General features: G+C 38.4%; 1 protein-coding gene and 1 pseudogene across 1 annotated transcript; one reads left to right on the top strand and one right to left on the bottom strand.

Moving 5' to 3' along the window:
* Positions 1-765: 765 nt before the first annotated feature.
* On the bottom strand, positions 766-1,489 carry LOC121027740 (microtubule-associated proteins 1A/1B light chain 3B-like; annotated as a pseudogene).
* Positions 1,490-4,904: 3,415 nt separating this feature from the next.
* On the top strand, positions 4,905-12,059 carry SIKE1 (suppressor of IKBKE 1). Its single transcript, XM_040471394.1, has 5 exons — positions 4,905-5,142; positions 5,380-5,485; positions 6,352-6,494; positions 8,140-8,253; positions 10,094-12,059. The coding sequence occupies exons 1-5, from the start codon at positions 4,984-4,986 to the stop codon at positions 10,193-10,195; spliced, it is 624 nt and encodes a 207-aa protein (XP_040327328.1). The 5' UTR covers positions 4,905-4,983; the 3' UTR covers positions 10,196-12,059.
* Positions 12,060-13,404: the final 1,345 nt, after the last annotated feature.

The raw sequence follows: 13,404 nt of genomic DNA, 5'->3' as shown, positions 1-13,404 counted from the left end.
TTTTTAATTACAAATGCAAAGATCTCTTTCCAAGTAAGGTCATATTCACAGGTATAGGAAGTTAAGGCTTGGACATATCTTTTGGGGAGACATATCATTTGGGGAAAGATCTCTTTCCAAAGAAGGTCACAGTCACTGGTACAGGGAGTTAGGGCTTGGACATATTATTAAGTAAAACAGCAAATCAGAATTACAGACTTCTTAGATGTTAAAGGTTATTTTCACAGACCATAGCAACAATCTCTGAAGTCAGGGTGTCTCTTAATTAGAATTAACATTTACAAGAAGTTTTATGATACAAAATGAGTATCTGCTTTTCTGACTTATTAGAAGACTAAACATTTTTCCTTATCTTATTGAGATTTCTTTTCCCATAATTATGAAGGTCTGTGGTTTTTCAAGACCAAGTCCTAGAAAGCCATTAGTTAGCAACAACATGAAAAAAAATAGGTATGAGAGCTCAAAACTTACCATATGGAGGACAAAGGAGCAAAATAAAATAGACCCAGTTTTCTTTTTTTTTTTTTTTTAATTTTTTTTCAACGTTTAATTATTTTTTGGGACAGAGAGAGACAGAGCATGAACGGGGGAGGGGCAGAGAGAGAGGGAGACACAGAATCAGAAACAGGCTCCAGGCTCCGAGCCATCAGCCCGGAGCCTGACGCAGGGCTCGAACTCCCGGACCGCGAGATCGTGACCTGGCTGAAGTCGGACGCTTAACCGACTGCGCCACCCAGGTGCCCCAATAGACCCAGTTTTCTAATCTTAGACCAACAATTTCATTCCAAATGTCTCCTAGAGGCATATACCATATACCAGAAACCATTTTCATGCTTCTCACTTTCATACACCTCATAAATTGGCATGGATCCACTCACCATGCTGTGTCCATTCACAACCAGGAAGAAGACTTGATTAGCATTGAATTGTAAGAGCCTGCTAATTATTTTGATGAGTTCACTCATTTTGATGTGATCAGGTGCAAAGAACTCAGTTTTATCCAGGATAGGAAACTGCTTCTCACCCTTTCTTGGTTCTATTATCACTGGGATTTGGGTAGGATACTGCTCTTGGATAAATTTGGCATCTTTTATTCTTTGTTGCAAGGTGCAGAGCCACTTGAAGGTCTTCTCCAAGATCTTGGCATAGGAGATTGAGATAGGATGGCAGCAGCAGTGGCTCTGACTGTGGAGATAGTAACTCCTGAAAAAATTTATTAAATAGTTACTATGTCCCTTTTCTTCTGGTTCTTCCTCCTTCATACGTCCCCCTCCTCTCTTTTAACTCTTCCTCCATTGGATCCTTCCCATATGAAGGCTATAAACATGCTCAACACTTGTTCATAAAGATAAAAGCAAAAATGGCAACAAAAACCCTGTATCCTGTTTTAACCACTACTAGAATCATAGTATTGGTCAAGGGTTGGAGTTTACTGTTTGCATTTGGCTTTTTAAAAAAGTGCACAGAGGCACCTGGGTGGCTCAGTCGCTTAAGCATCCAAATCTCAATCTCAGCTCAGGTCCTGATCTGAGCCCTGTGTTTAAGCCCCATCTTGGGCTCCACGTTGGGCATGAAGCCTACTTAAAAAAATATATATAAATATACACATATATAGTTAATAATTAATGTATGATAATTATACATAACATGTAACATATTATATAATAATATGGCTTAGTATATATAATAATTAAAATATATTATTGATTATTATTAATTATATGCACAGAAATTAAGGGTACTAGAGAGACTGTGGTTCACATTGGCTATCATAAGCTCCCTGTCTATTCAGGGAAAGAAAATTAGAGCATAACAAAATAATCTGATAGGTAGAGAGATTATGACATATTCAGAAATGAAAGAGCTGGATGAGGTCAAAGAGACAGTAGTGGGAGAAAAGGCTGCAAGAACTAGACACATTAAAATAAAGGTTGCAGTCAAATGATTAGATATGAAAGTTTAAAATCCTTTTTTAAAATGTTTATTTTTAAGAGAGAGAAAGAGCACAAGTGGGCGAAGGGCAGAGAGTGAGGGCGACAGAGTATCCAAAGCAGGCTATGCACCAACAGCAGCGAGAAGCCCCATGCGGGGTTTGAACTCAGGAACTGTAAGGTCATGACCTAAGCCAATGTCAGATATTCAACCCACTGAACCACCCAGGTGCCCCTGAAAGTTTAAATTCCCGATGAGGAAAAATTCTTAGTGAATGATCAAGGGTGTGGTCATGGATGCCCAAAATAAATTCAATGTCTCTTGAAATGAAAAGGCCAAGGAAGACATTATATAAATTGTCCACATAGATGTGAATGTCACCCAAGATGAGAGCAAACCAATGAAGTAATCAAAAAGACTGTAAGCCAATTCCTTATTCCTACGAATAAAGGGGACTATCCAAGGTAGTCAGTAACTGACAACAATGAGGAGGGACAGAAGATTCTTCACCTGCATGATGTAAACTTCAAATAAAGTAGAGGTTGTAATTACACAACCAAGTACAAGTAATGGTTTGGCAGTGTCATTGGGGAATTACAATGACAGTCTAGTTTTCAGCCCTAACATGGGTGGGGCATAGAAGAATAATTGCCACCATGGAAAGGGCAGCATGGCTTGTGGTGTCCTTAAGGGAGAGCTATTAGAGAAGAAGAAGACTTGAGGTAGGGACAAGACCAGTTGGGAGACTGTTGCTGCATCTGGGTGAGAAAGGATGATGGCCCAACTACCCAGTAGCAGTGAGAATAAAAAGAAGGAAATATGTCCTAATGGTATAAAGGAGATAGATTGCTTTGATAACTAATTAAGTGTAAAGAATAAATAGGAAGGATAAAGGACAACTTTCAGGATGCTCTTTTGGGCAAATGGATATATGAATATGCTCTTTACTGAAACGGGGAAGAGCAGGTATATAAACATCAATAATGAGATCAGGTTTTGATCTTCTCCCTCTGTGAATACAAATATATTCTAGGTTCATGGAAAAGATTGGGGCTACAGAGATGAATTTGAGAACCATCATCCTGAATAGAAGTCAAAGGCAAATAAGTGAAAGAGATCACTTAGGGAGGGTATTTTGTTTTGTTTTAATGAATGAATGAAACCTCTTTGTATCTGTGGCTCTACATTATTCTTTATTCTGTCGGTCAGTGGTCCTGATTTGTTATCTTTGTTTAACTTGTTCCCCATCACCCTCTTGACAATCATTGAATGTCTCCATTGTGCCATGTGTTGAAATACAAAATTAAAAAGCATAGTTCTTTCCCCACTGCTTCTCTAACCTGTCACTACTTCTCTGAGGCACTTGCCTGTTTTACCAGCCTCCTTATGCTGTCATGAACTTCAATTATTCATAAGAGTATGAACTCTTTCTCCCATTAGAATATAAACTCCCTAAGGGCAGAGACCTTGTGTCATTTTCTGAAGCATTCTCAGACACTAAACAGTGACTGAACCAAAGTAGTCTCACCAAAAATATTTATTAAAGTAATGAATGAAAAAGAACAAAGATTGGCATACAAGCTTGATATGGTAAACTCTTATAAACCAATATAACAAATAGTATGGAAGTCAGTGCCATTCTGGTTAAATTTATTATTTGTTAATTGAATTAGAAAGGAAAAATAAGCAAGCAGAAAATAACAATGACTGCATCTCATACCCATGAAGATGGCTATCAAAAAAAAAAAAGAAAGAAAGAAAGAAAGAAAGAAAGAAAGAAAGAAAGAAAGCACCAAGTGTGGGCAAGAATGTGGGGAAATTGGAATCCTTATGCAATGTTGTTAAAAATGTAAAATGGTACAGCCACTGTGAAAAACAGTATGATCTTTCCTCAAAAAATCTAAGGCAGAATTATTATTATATGAGCCAGCAATTTCACTTCTAGTAAATACCTAAAAGAATTGAAAGCTGGGACTCAAACAGATAAGCAAACATCTCTTCACAGTGGCCAAAAGGTGGAAGTATCCCTCAGTGGATGAATGGATAGGCAAAATATGGCACATACATTTGATGAACTATCATTCAGCCCTAAAAAGGAAGTAAATTCTGAAATGCATAGATAAACCCTGAGGACACGTTAAGTGAAATAAGCTAGTAACAAAACAACAGATATGATTTGTATAATTCCACTTACGGTACTTGAGGTATCTAAAGTAGTCAAATTCATACAGACAGAAAGTAGATTAGTGGTTACCAAGGGCTGAGAGGACTGCAGAATAGGGAGTTGGTATTTAATGGACATATTGTTTCCATTTTGCAAGATGAAGAGTTCTGGAAATGGATGGTGGTGATGGTTGCATAAGGAAGGCAATGCACTTAAACAGTACTAGAGTATACATTTAAAAAAGGTTCACTGGGTTAAGCGTCCAACTCTTTATATTGGCTCAGGTCACGATCTCACCGTTGGTGGGATGGAGCCCAGTATCCGGCACTGTGCTGACAGCGTGGAGCCTGCTTGGGATTCCCTCTCTCTCCCTCTCTCTCTCTCTCTCTCTCTCCCTCCCTCCCTCTCTCTGCTCCTCTCCCACTTGCTCTAGCTATCTCCCAAAATAAATAAACATGAACATGCTTAATATGCTACATTTTATGTGTATTTTACCACAATTTTTAAGAATTAATTTTAAAAAGAAACCAAGCACAATTAAAAAAAAAAAAAAAGATGACTGAACAGCAATCCACATCAGTCAGAACCCACTGGGAAAAAAGACACGGACCAGAAGCCAGCTTGACTACCTGGCCATCGGAGCCAGAAGCCAGAGGCGGGGCCAGGCAGGGCCAGGCCAGGCCTGGGGCTCCGCGCAAGGCGGGGCCGCACGGCGAGGCTGCTGGTAAACTGGGTCACCGGCGGACTGGGCCGCCACTGCGCAGGCGCATGTGGCGGCTGCCTAAGCGCCTGTTAAACATACCGGAAGTGACGTCTGTAACGCTGAGACAGGTTCAGGGAAGGTTCGTGTAGGTGAGCAGGGCGGGGGGCCGTGGTCCTGGGCCACTATGAGCTGCACCATCGAGAAGATCCTGACAGACGCCAAGACGCTGCTGGAGCGGCTGCGGGAGCACGACGCGGCCGCAGAGTCGCTAGTGGATCAGTCCGCCGCGCTGCACCGGCGGGTGGCCGCTATGAGGGAGGCGGGGACGGCGCTTCCGGACCAGGTCGGGCAGAGGGTAGGGGGCCGTGCCCGCGGGTTCTGTGCACCGGGAGGGGTGGAGGGCATAGGACGGTGGGAACCCGGCTTTAAATTTATGCCTGCTCTCAGAGGGTGGCGGTGAGACCTTTCTGCGGGGTCGGGGCTGAGAATGCTGCCCTGGAGCCCCGACCCCAACTTCTTCGGTTGCATCCGCGGCTGTTTTCCTGTTAACGGCGCGCTTAGTCTGTCTCTGTTTGTCCAGTATCAAGAAGATGCACCCGATATAAAGGACATGTCCAAATTCAAACCTCACATTCTGCTGTCCCAAGAGAACACACAGATTAGAGACTTGCAGCAGGAAAACAGAGGTTAGTCAGGTCTTTTTCTGTAGTTATTATTTTCTAATATCCAATAATGTTTCAAAAGTTCTTGCCAAACTAACTTCACATCTTATATATATCTCCGGATTAGTACTTTGAAAAAGCGTTATCCCTTGCTGGCCCAGTAACAATAAAGTTTACGTTACCCTTTTTAAGGTCATCTGACTGATTTTGCATTTATAGGCTGCTTACCAAAGGGGGTGCTTAGTAGAGTTGAATTATTCCATGGCTTATTTGTGTATCCCCATATGGATATTTGCATAAGAAAAGAGTTAATATCCTCAAGAGCTTAAATTTTTTTTTATTAATTGACATAAACACTAAGATTGAAGAAGTTTTTTAAATGTTCTTGTGCAAGGTGGAAGAAATGAATTTTATCCTCAGGGTATATATTCTCAGGTTTAATGAGTAAATTATCAATGATAGTATGAAGTTATTTGTATGTCAGTTTACAGAGAGCTTTCACATATATCATCACATTATATTCTCATATCTTCATTTTGAGGTAGATAAGCCAGTATTTAATATTACAATGCAGTTAATAGGCTCAGAGAGGTTAAATGATTTGCATAGGAGTAGTAGTAAGCTAGTAACTCACAGAATTGAACCGAAACCCATGTCTTCTGGTTCTACATCCCATGTTGTTTCTACCAGACTATGCTGCCTCTGCCTAGAAAGTTATTTTTCAGATAGACCTTAACTGTTGAGTTTTGTGGACTTAAACACTGAGTTATAACTTTGCATTCACAATATCTCATGGACTGTCATAAAATTCCAACTTTAAGAGCTTTGGCTTTGAGAGCTCTCTCTCAGACATCACTGCCAAGTGATTTTATTTATTTATTTTCTTATAGAGCTATGGGTTTCCTTGGAGGAACACCAGGATGCTTTGGAACTCATCATGAGCAAGTACCGGAAACAGATGTTACAATTAATGGTTGCTAAAAAGGCCGTGGATGCTGAACCAGTCCTGAAAGCTCACCAGTCTCACTCTGCAGTAAGAAATTTTGATGAATAAGTTCTAAATGAACAGGATTGAAATCTTGAATTGTTTTAAATTGTTTGCTTGTTTTTGAAGAAAAGTAAGCTTGTTTTCCTTTCATGTTTATCATATTTGCTTTGATTTCCCTATACCTTTGTAAGGATATGAATAGAAAAAAGGGGGGTAAGGGACTGTTCAGGTGCTTTTCTCTGAGTAGGATTAAGGTTCTTCCCTTCCTCACCAAGATCTCTTTTCAAGATTAATGGATGCTTAGTTCCTTGACCAAACATGATGCCAGGTAGTGCTGAAGGTGCTCAGTAAATATTTGGTTGCTTATTAAATTTTTTTAAATGTTTTATTTATTTTTTGAGAGACAGACACACAGAGTGAGCAGGGGAGGGGCTGAGAGAGAGAGAGAGAGAGAGAGAGAGAGAGACAGAAATCCAAAGCAGGCTCCAGGCTCCAAGCTGTCAGCACAGAGCCCAATGCGGGGCTCAAACTCACAAATCACGAGATCATGACCTGAGCCGAAGTTGGACACTCAACCCACTGAGCCACCCCAGCGCCCCAATATTTAGTTGGTTATTATTGTACTTTCACTAAACTATAAGCTTCTTGATTGTAAGGAGCATGAATTCTTCTTTTATCCCTAACATAGTACCTGGCACATAGCAGGCAGTCAGTAAACCTTTATTAAACTGAACTACATAGCATCATACTATGTTGTCAGAAGTATGGTTTTAAAAAAATACATGGCGTAGTTTCTATAGTTTGGTTGCTTATGATTTAATTTGGGAGACCTAGTAATTGTGCTTATGTTTGTAGAGTGCTTCATAGTTGTCATTGTACATTCACATATACTATATCATTTAAAACGGGATTAAAAGATGGGCACCTATTTGCTCCAGGGAATTTATGAAAGATAAGTTGCATCTTATATTCCTTTGAAAGCATTTTACTGACTTAACAAAAGTCGTAGGGAGCAGGAATATTTTAAATATGTGAATAGCTCTCATCTAGAAGAGAAAAATAAACGATTTTCTGTTATCTGGAGGAAAAAACTTGAACCTTAAAAGAGACAGTTTAGTTTGGGGCGCCTGGGTGGCTCAGTTGGTTTAGCATTGGACTTCAGCTCAAGTCATGATGTCACGGTTCATGGGTTCAAGCCCTGCGTCAGGCTCTGTGCTGACAGCGCAGAGCCCACTTTGGATCTTGCCCCCCTCTCTCTCTTCACCTCACTCACTCTCTCTCAAAAATAAACATTTAAAAAAGAAAAAAAAAAAAAACAGTTTAACTCACATGAAAAACTTGCGAAGAGATATGTCCAATGATAGAATAAGGTACCTTGGAATGCGGTGAGCTTCCTGCCAATAAATATACTCAAATTTAAGTTAAACAGCCACATAGAGATGTTGTTCAATGGCCAGTGGTTGGTTAGGCTAGAATCAATCTTTTGAAAACAAATTATTAATTTGTGAATACCACAAGATAACTTGATTATGTCTTTGCCTCTTCAGACTCAGATTGTGATGAAACTCCTGTGTAACTTCTATAGCATAGATTAAAGGAATTTTTTAACTCATAATGCATATGTTCTCGTGAACATCTATAGAAAAGATAACTTTTCACCTTTGTCTTTTCTTAATCTTAATCTTTACAGGAAATTGAGAGTCAGATTGACAGAATCTGTGAAATGGGAGAAGTGATGAGGAAAGCAGTTCAGGTGGATGATGACCAATTTTGTAAGATTCAGGAAAAACTAGCCCAATTAGAGGTAAGATTGTTGCTATTATAGGGTCACAATATTCAGGGAGTTTTCTTAGAGTCCAGAAGGTATGCCATTGCTATCCTAGGCAGTGTATTGATGTTTTCTGTGTGTTCATGATTTAAAATTAAAACTCCTGTTCTACATTCTTTCCAAGAAAGTAAATACAATCAGCAGCAAACAATGAAAATGCCAACTATGTGTTGGCTAGAAATTGAGATATTATCATATTGAGAGGGTAGAGAGAGTAGAAGAGACAGATTACATGTGAGCTAAAATCCCTCCTCTGCTATAAAAGGAAGTCAGATAATGTCTTAAATTGATCATCAAGAAATAGCAGTACAGGGGCACCTGGGTGGCTCAGTTGGTTAAGCATCCATCTTCGGTTCAGGTCATGACCTCACGGTTCATGAGTTCGAGCCCCACATTGGGCTCTGTGCTCACAGCTCAGAGCCTGGAGCCTGCTTCAGATTCTGTGTCTCCCTCTCTGCCCCTGTCCCACTCACACTCTCTCGTTCAAAAATAAACATTAAAAATATGTATATAGCAGTACAGGTATAATAATTACTATTAATTATTCATTTATTAACTATGGAAGTAAGTACCAAAAGAAAAGATAAAAGTTTTAAAAGTTGTTGCCCTTGGGGAACAAAGCCAAGGGCATGCTATTTATTTTATAAGCCTTACAGTTTTGATTTTTTAAAGGCTCTTTTCATGTAATGTGTTTATTATAATAGCAATAATTTACCAAGGGGAAAAAAAAAGACCTGGAGGTATTAGAATCCCATAAAATTATTAAGAAAACACATAACAGTAAATCATTTGAATGTTGCTTATTACAAGATGCTGTCATGGCCCCTTTGAGAAATATCAGAGAGAAAGAGAGGATCCCTGCACAGAGTCTACTGAAAGGAATAAGACTAGTACTTATATGGTATCAAATGGTTTGTACATGCTAGGAGAGATGCACAGTACTAAGGGAAGCACTTTATATGTTAGACGATTTAATGACCATGGACGCAGACTCTTGATGAAGCCTAAAAATGCTATGGTTTCCTAGAATTTCCTACAGAGAGAATGAGGCTACAGAGTGCAAGCTGCCCTAGCTGGAAATCAAAGGGAGAGACAAGGTCCCAAGTAGGAATTAGGAGTTAGTTAAAACAGTAGAACAACCTTGTCTATACTATCCCTGATGTACCTCAACTATGGAAATAGCCCTAAGGAAATGTGGAACAAATTTTACTCAGTATTTTAAGTGGAAAGGACACCAACATCAGATTGAAACCCTAGCAGTATCACATCCACGTTGTCTGCGTTTGGACAAGTTTTTGGACTTTGGTGAGCCACAGTGTCCTCGTCTTCTAGAGAACATGGATGTAGGGAATGGTACCTGCCCTACATGTTGTTGTGAGATGATATATGTAGGATACCCACTGGTACCTGGCTGTGGACCCATGAGTAGTTTCTTCTCCTTTTCTTCCTTCCTCCAAAACTGTAGCAAATTCAGGAGAAAAGACTGAGCACAGTAAAAATATTATTAGGAATTTAAAAGGTAGAAGAAATAGTAGTAAAACTAGTGGGAACCACAAAAAGTACAACAAGCACCGAATACCTCAGGTGGAGAGAGACTTTGGTTTTTTTTCCTTGTAATCCTAACATGTGGTTTATATAAATTACTCAGTAAATGTATATTAAATGATTAATAATTAGTATTTTAGGAAATTCTCAGTTATTTTGTTTCTTTTAAATGTTTAAAATTAATATGCTTTCTGTTCCTGGCCCAAAACAATGTATTCTGATACAGTTTGACAATCAAAATACTGAAATAAACATACCTTTTTTTTTCCAGCTTGAAAATAAGGAACTTCGAGAATTATTGTCCATCAGCAGTGAATCTCTTCAGGTCAGGAAGGAAAACTCAATGGACACTGCTTCCCAAGCCATCAAATAACTCCACTTCTGAATGACAGCTGGAGATTGTCAAGGAAGGAAGTTATTATCTTTCTATTTGAGTATTGTCCATGTAATGTCTTGCCTCAGACTTGATTTAGTGTTGATTAAAGGTATCAGGTGGCAGTTCAGAAATTCGAAATCAGATTGGCTGTCCACAAAACAGTTTTTGGGTGTGTTCGTGAAAATACACACTGAGTTTCACCATTCCTTTCTCTGAGAGACTACTTTTAATTTTCAGTTCTGGGACCTTGATTTATATAAACTGTGTTACCAGTTCCTTTTTGTTTGTTCATATCTCTGAAACTTAGAGCCTTTTATTATAAGCCAGCAATTTTATTTTATTTTATATAGGATTGTAAATTACAATTCTAAAAAATTTTTAAAAGAGATTAGCTTTTTAAATCTACTTGGCATACACCTAGATTTTTTTTTCCAGTTGAGAAAAGTAATACAATTCCATAGAGCTAGATTAGTAGATTCTCTGATTTGTAACGTCATTCACCTCCTATGAAGTTTTAAGTCTCTCTGGTGCTAAGAGTTGGCACTTTATGACCTGGTGTCTTTACTCTTAATTTGAGAGAACCTACTGCTAGTCCCCAAGAAACATACTTGAAAATAAGCCCACCTTTTTTCTAGTGATAGTAAAGTCATTGTATTGTTCAAAGAATCCTGAGAAATTTGTCCCGTGTATGTGCATATACACATGTACTCTTAGTTAAATCCTAAAGGTAGCTTTTATTTATTCTATTTGATATTAATAGTCAGTTTTTCAATATTGTCCTCATAGGAAATCTTCAACTTGGGTGATTCACCCAGTTGAAGAGCATACAATAGGTTTATTCACATCATGGTTTTTAATGTACAACATTCTGTGTACTATACATAGAACTTCTTTTTATAGTTGAGTACCATCACTTACTTGGATGTCTTTCATTATTAGTACTGGCAGTTGGCTTTCTTTTTAGATCCACTTTTCACAAGGAAGCAAAAGTTTATCACCTAATGAGAGTTATTACATTCATCGTGTTGTGCAGACAACAAAGCAGTGTTGAGATTCAAATGCTGAGTGGTCAACTAGGCTCACTCATCAACTCATTCTCCCATCTCAATTTAGTCACATGTGATATTTACAAATTACTTCATGTTATACTGTCAGATTAGGTTTGCCTAAAAATAATTGAAATAACAAATCCTAAACCTGTCCACATTTTCCAGTAGTACTAAGCACCATACTGCATAGGAGAGACCCAGTATTAAAAAGAGTTTTTTGTTTGTGCTTTGTGTGATGTAAACTTTCATACTGCCATAAAGAATTAATTCCAATTAAAACAATAAAACTTCACTAAGATATCCTAAAAGCATCTGATCCCAGTAATACTGAAATTACTTTGCCTATAGTGGTGGTCTTTAATAATCAGGTATTTTAGAATTTGTCAAATTTCTATTCAAAGTCCTATACAGAATTTGAAAAATACTACCACCCCCAGTGTAGGCATTTTTATCTTGTTTTCCAAGAGTAAGTAAACCTTTAGTCCAGCCATTTGGCTTGAAGTATATACCCTAAGTGCCACTGTGTGTCCCACAGTTCCACTCAGGAGGCAGTGGACTATACAGGGCCATCAAATGGCCCATTATAATATGACATGGTGTCTCTTTATCTGCCTTATGTTCCTTTAAAGGTGTTTATAAAGTACTTTACATCTTAGATATCAGGATAAATGTCTATGTTAACCTTTCACCCTGGCAAATCAAAAGCTTGAAGTCTGAGTCTAAAGAGCTCTCAGCACCCTACATAATGTAATTCTGGCTAGTGTTAATATGAATGTTTCTAATAAAAACTTCATTTTGAGAATAACAGTTAATTTTATTCTGCAGTGAGTCTAATTATCAGGAAATACAAAGGTCTATTTTTCACATAATAGCAACATGTCAAGTAGACAGGGCTTTTCATAAATATTTTATAATTAGCATAATGTAGTCAAATGTATAAGTCTACAAATAGTTGCATCTAAAAAGGTTTTAGAAGGGTACTTCCATGGCTCAGTCGGTTGAGCATGATTCCAGCTCAGGTCATGATCCCAGGTTTGTTGGATCGAGCCCCACATCAGGCTCCATGCTGAGCTTGACCCTGCCTGAGATTCTCTCTTCTCTCTCCTTCTGCCCTCTCTACCCCGCTCATGTGCTGGCTCTCTCTCTCTCTCAACTAACTAAACGAACAAATAAGTGAATAAATAAAATAGTTTTAGAGATTTCCTCATGATTTAGAAATCCAAAATTATATGATTACAAATCAAATTACAAAAACTGAGTTTAGAAGTACCTTGAAAAATGCTTAAATATTACTGATCTTACCTTAATACCTTTTACCTTGACTTATATTGATAATTTTCACATAATTTGATTCAAACATTGAAGGTCCATTCCGTGTTCCCCAAAATTGCTGACTACTGAAATAGAAACTTAGGAATGGGATCCAGGAATTTGTATTTTATAATCATCCCAGATAACTTCTACGGATACTAGTTTGAGAATGTCTAATCTGCTATGTACCAGGCACTTCATTTGGAGTTACGAATAGAAAAAAGGTGAGGGAAAGGCGTTGACACTGTTTTTGAAGAAAAATTTGGTAGAGGAGACAAGTATACATATAATTACAGGGCAGTGATAAATCCAATATGAGAATGTATAGGATACAGAGAAGGCTCTATGAGGAGGAGAAAGCTTGGTGCTTTCTAGTTATTCTATAATCTCCATTTCAACTATACCTCATTTTACATACACTCAGGCACAAGGAGGTTATGCTATCTGTCTAAACTGGACCCAAGATTCCAACCTAGAGAGACCCTTAAACATACTCTTAACCACTAAGTTAGGATGCCTTTAAATGCCAAATACGGGTCAGAGTTCAAGTGGTTCTTGATTGGCAAAATCTATTTTTACTAATAGTGCAAAAGAAACACCACAGCCCATATGTTAGAAAATACGAATTCAATAAATGGAGTCTTAACTCATGAGACGTAATTGTCCTCTTTTCTTTTTTTTTTTTTTAATTTTTTTTTCAACGTTTATTTATTTTTGGGACAGAGAGAGACAGAGCATGAACGGGCGAGGGGCAGAGAGAGAGGGAGACACAGAATCGGAAACAGGCTCCAGGCTCTGAGCCATCAGCCCAGAGCCCGACACAGGGCTCGAACTCACGGACCGCGA

This window comes from Herpailurus yagouaroundi, unplaced genomic scaffold (genome assembly GCF_014898765.1).
Source record: "Herpailurus yagouaroundi ecotype Mexico unplaced genomic scaffold, PumYag 77, whole genome shotgun sequence".
NCBI lineage: Eukaryota > Metazoa > Chordata > Mammalia > Carnivora > Felidae > Herpailurus > Herpailurus yagouaroundi.
The sequence above is the reverse complement of the archived record's forward strand: the minus strand, read 5'-3'. Positions and strand labels throughout refer to the sequence as shown.

What these genes read in the sequence shown, in the direction of transcription:
- SIKE1 (XM_040471394.1), top strand. Translation starts at nt 4,984, where the DNA reads ATGAGCTGCACCATCGAGAAGATCCTGACAGACGCCAAGACGCTGCTG. An exon ending in CTCACCAGTCTCACTCTGCA is followed by an intron (nt 6,495 to 8,139) that starts GTAAGAAATTTT and finishes TAATCTTTACAG; the next exon opens with GAAATTGAGAGTCAGATTGA. An exon ending in AAAAACTAGCCCAATTAGAG is followed by an intron (nt 8,254 to 10,093) that starts GTAAGATTGTTG and finishes TTTTTTTTCCAG; the next exon opens with CTTGAAAATAAGGAACTTCG.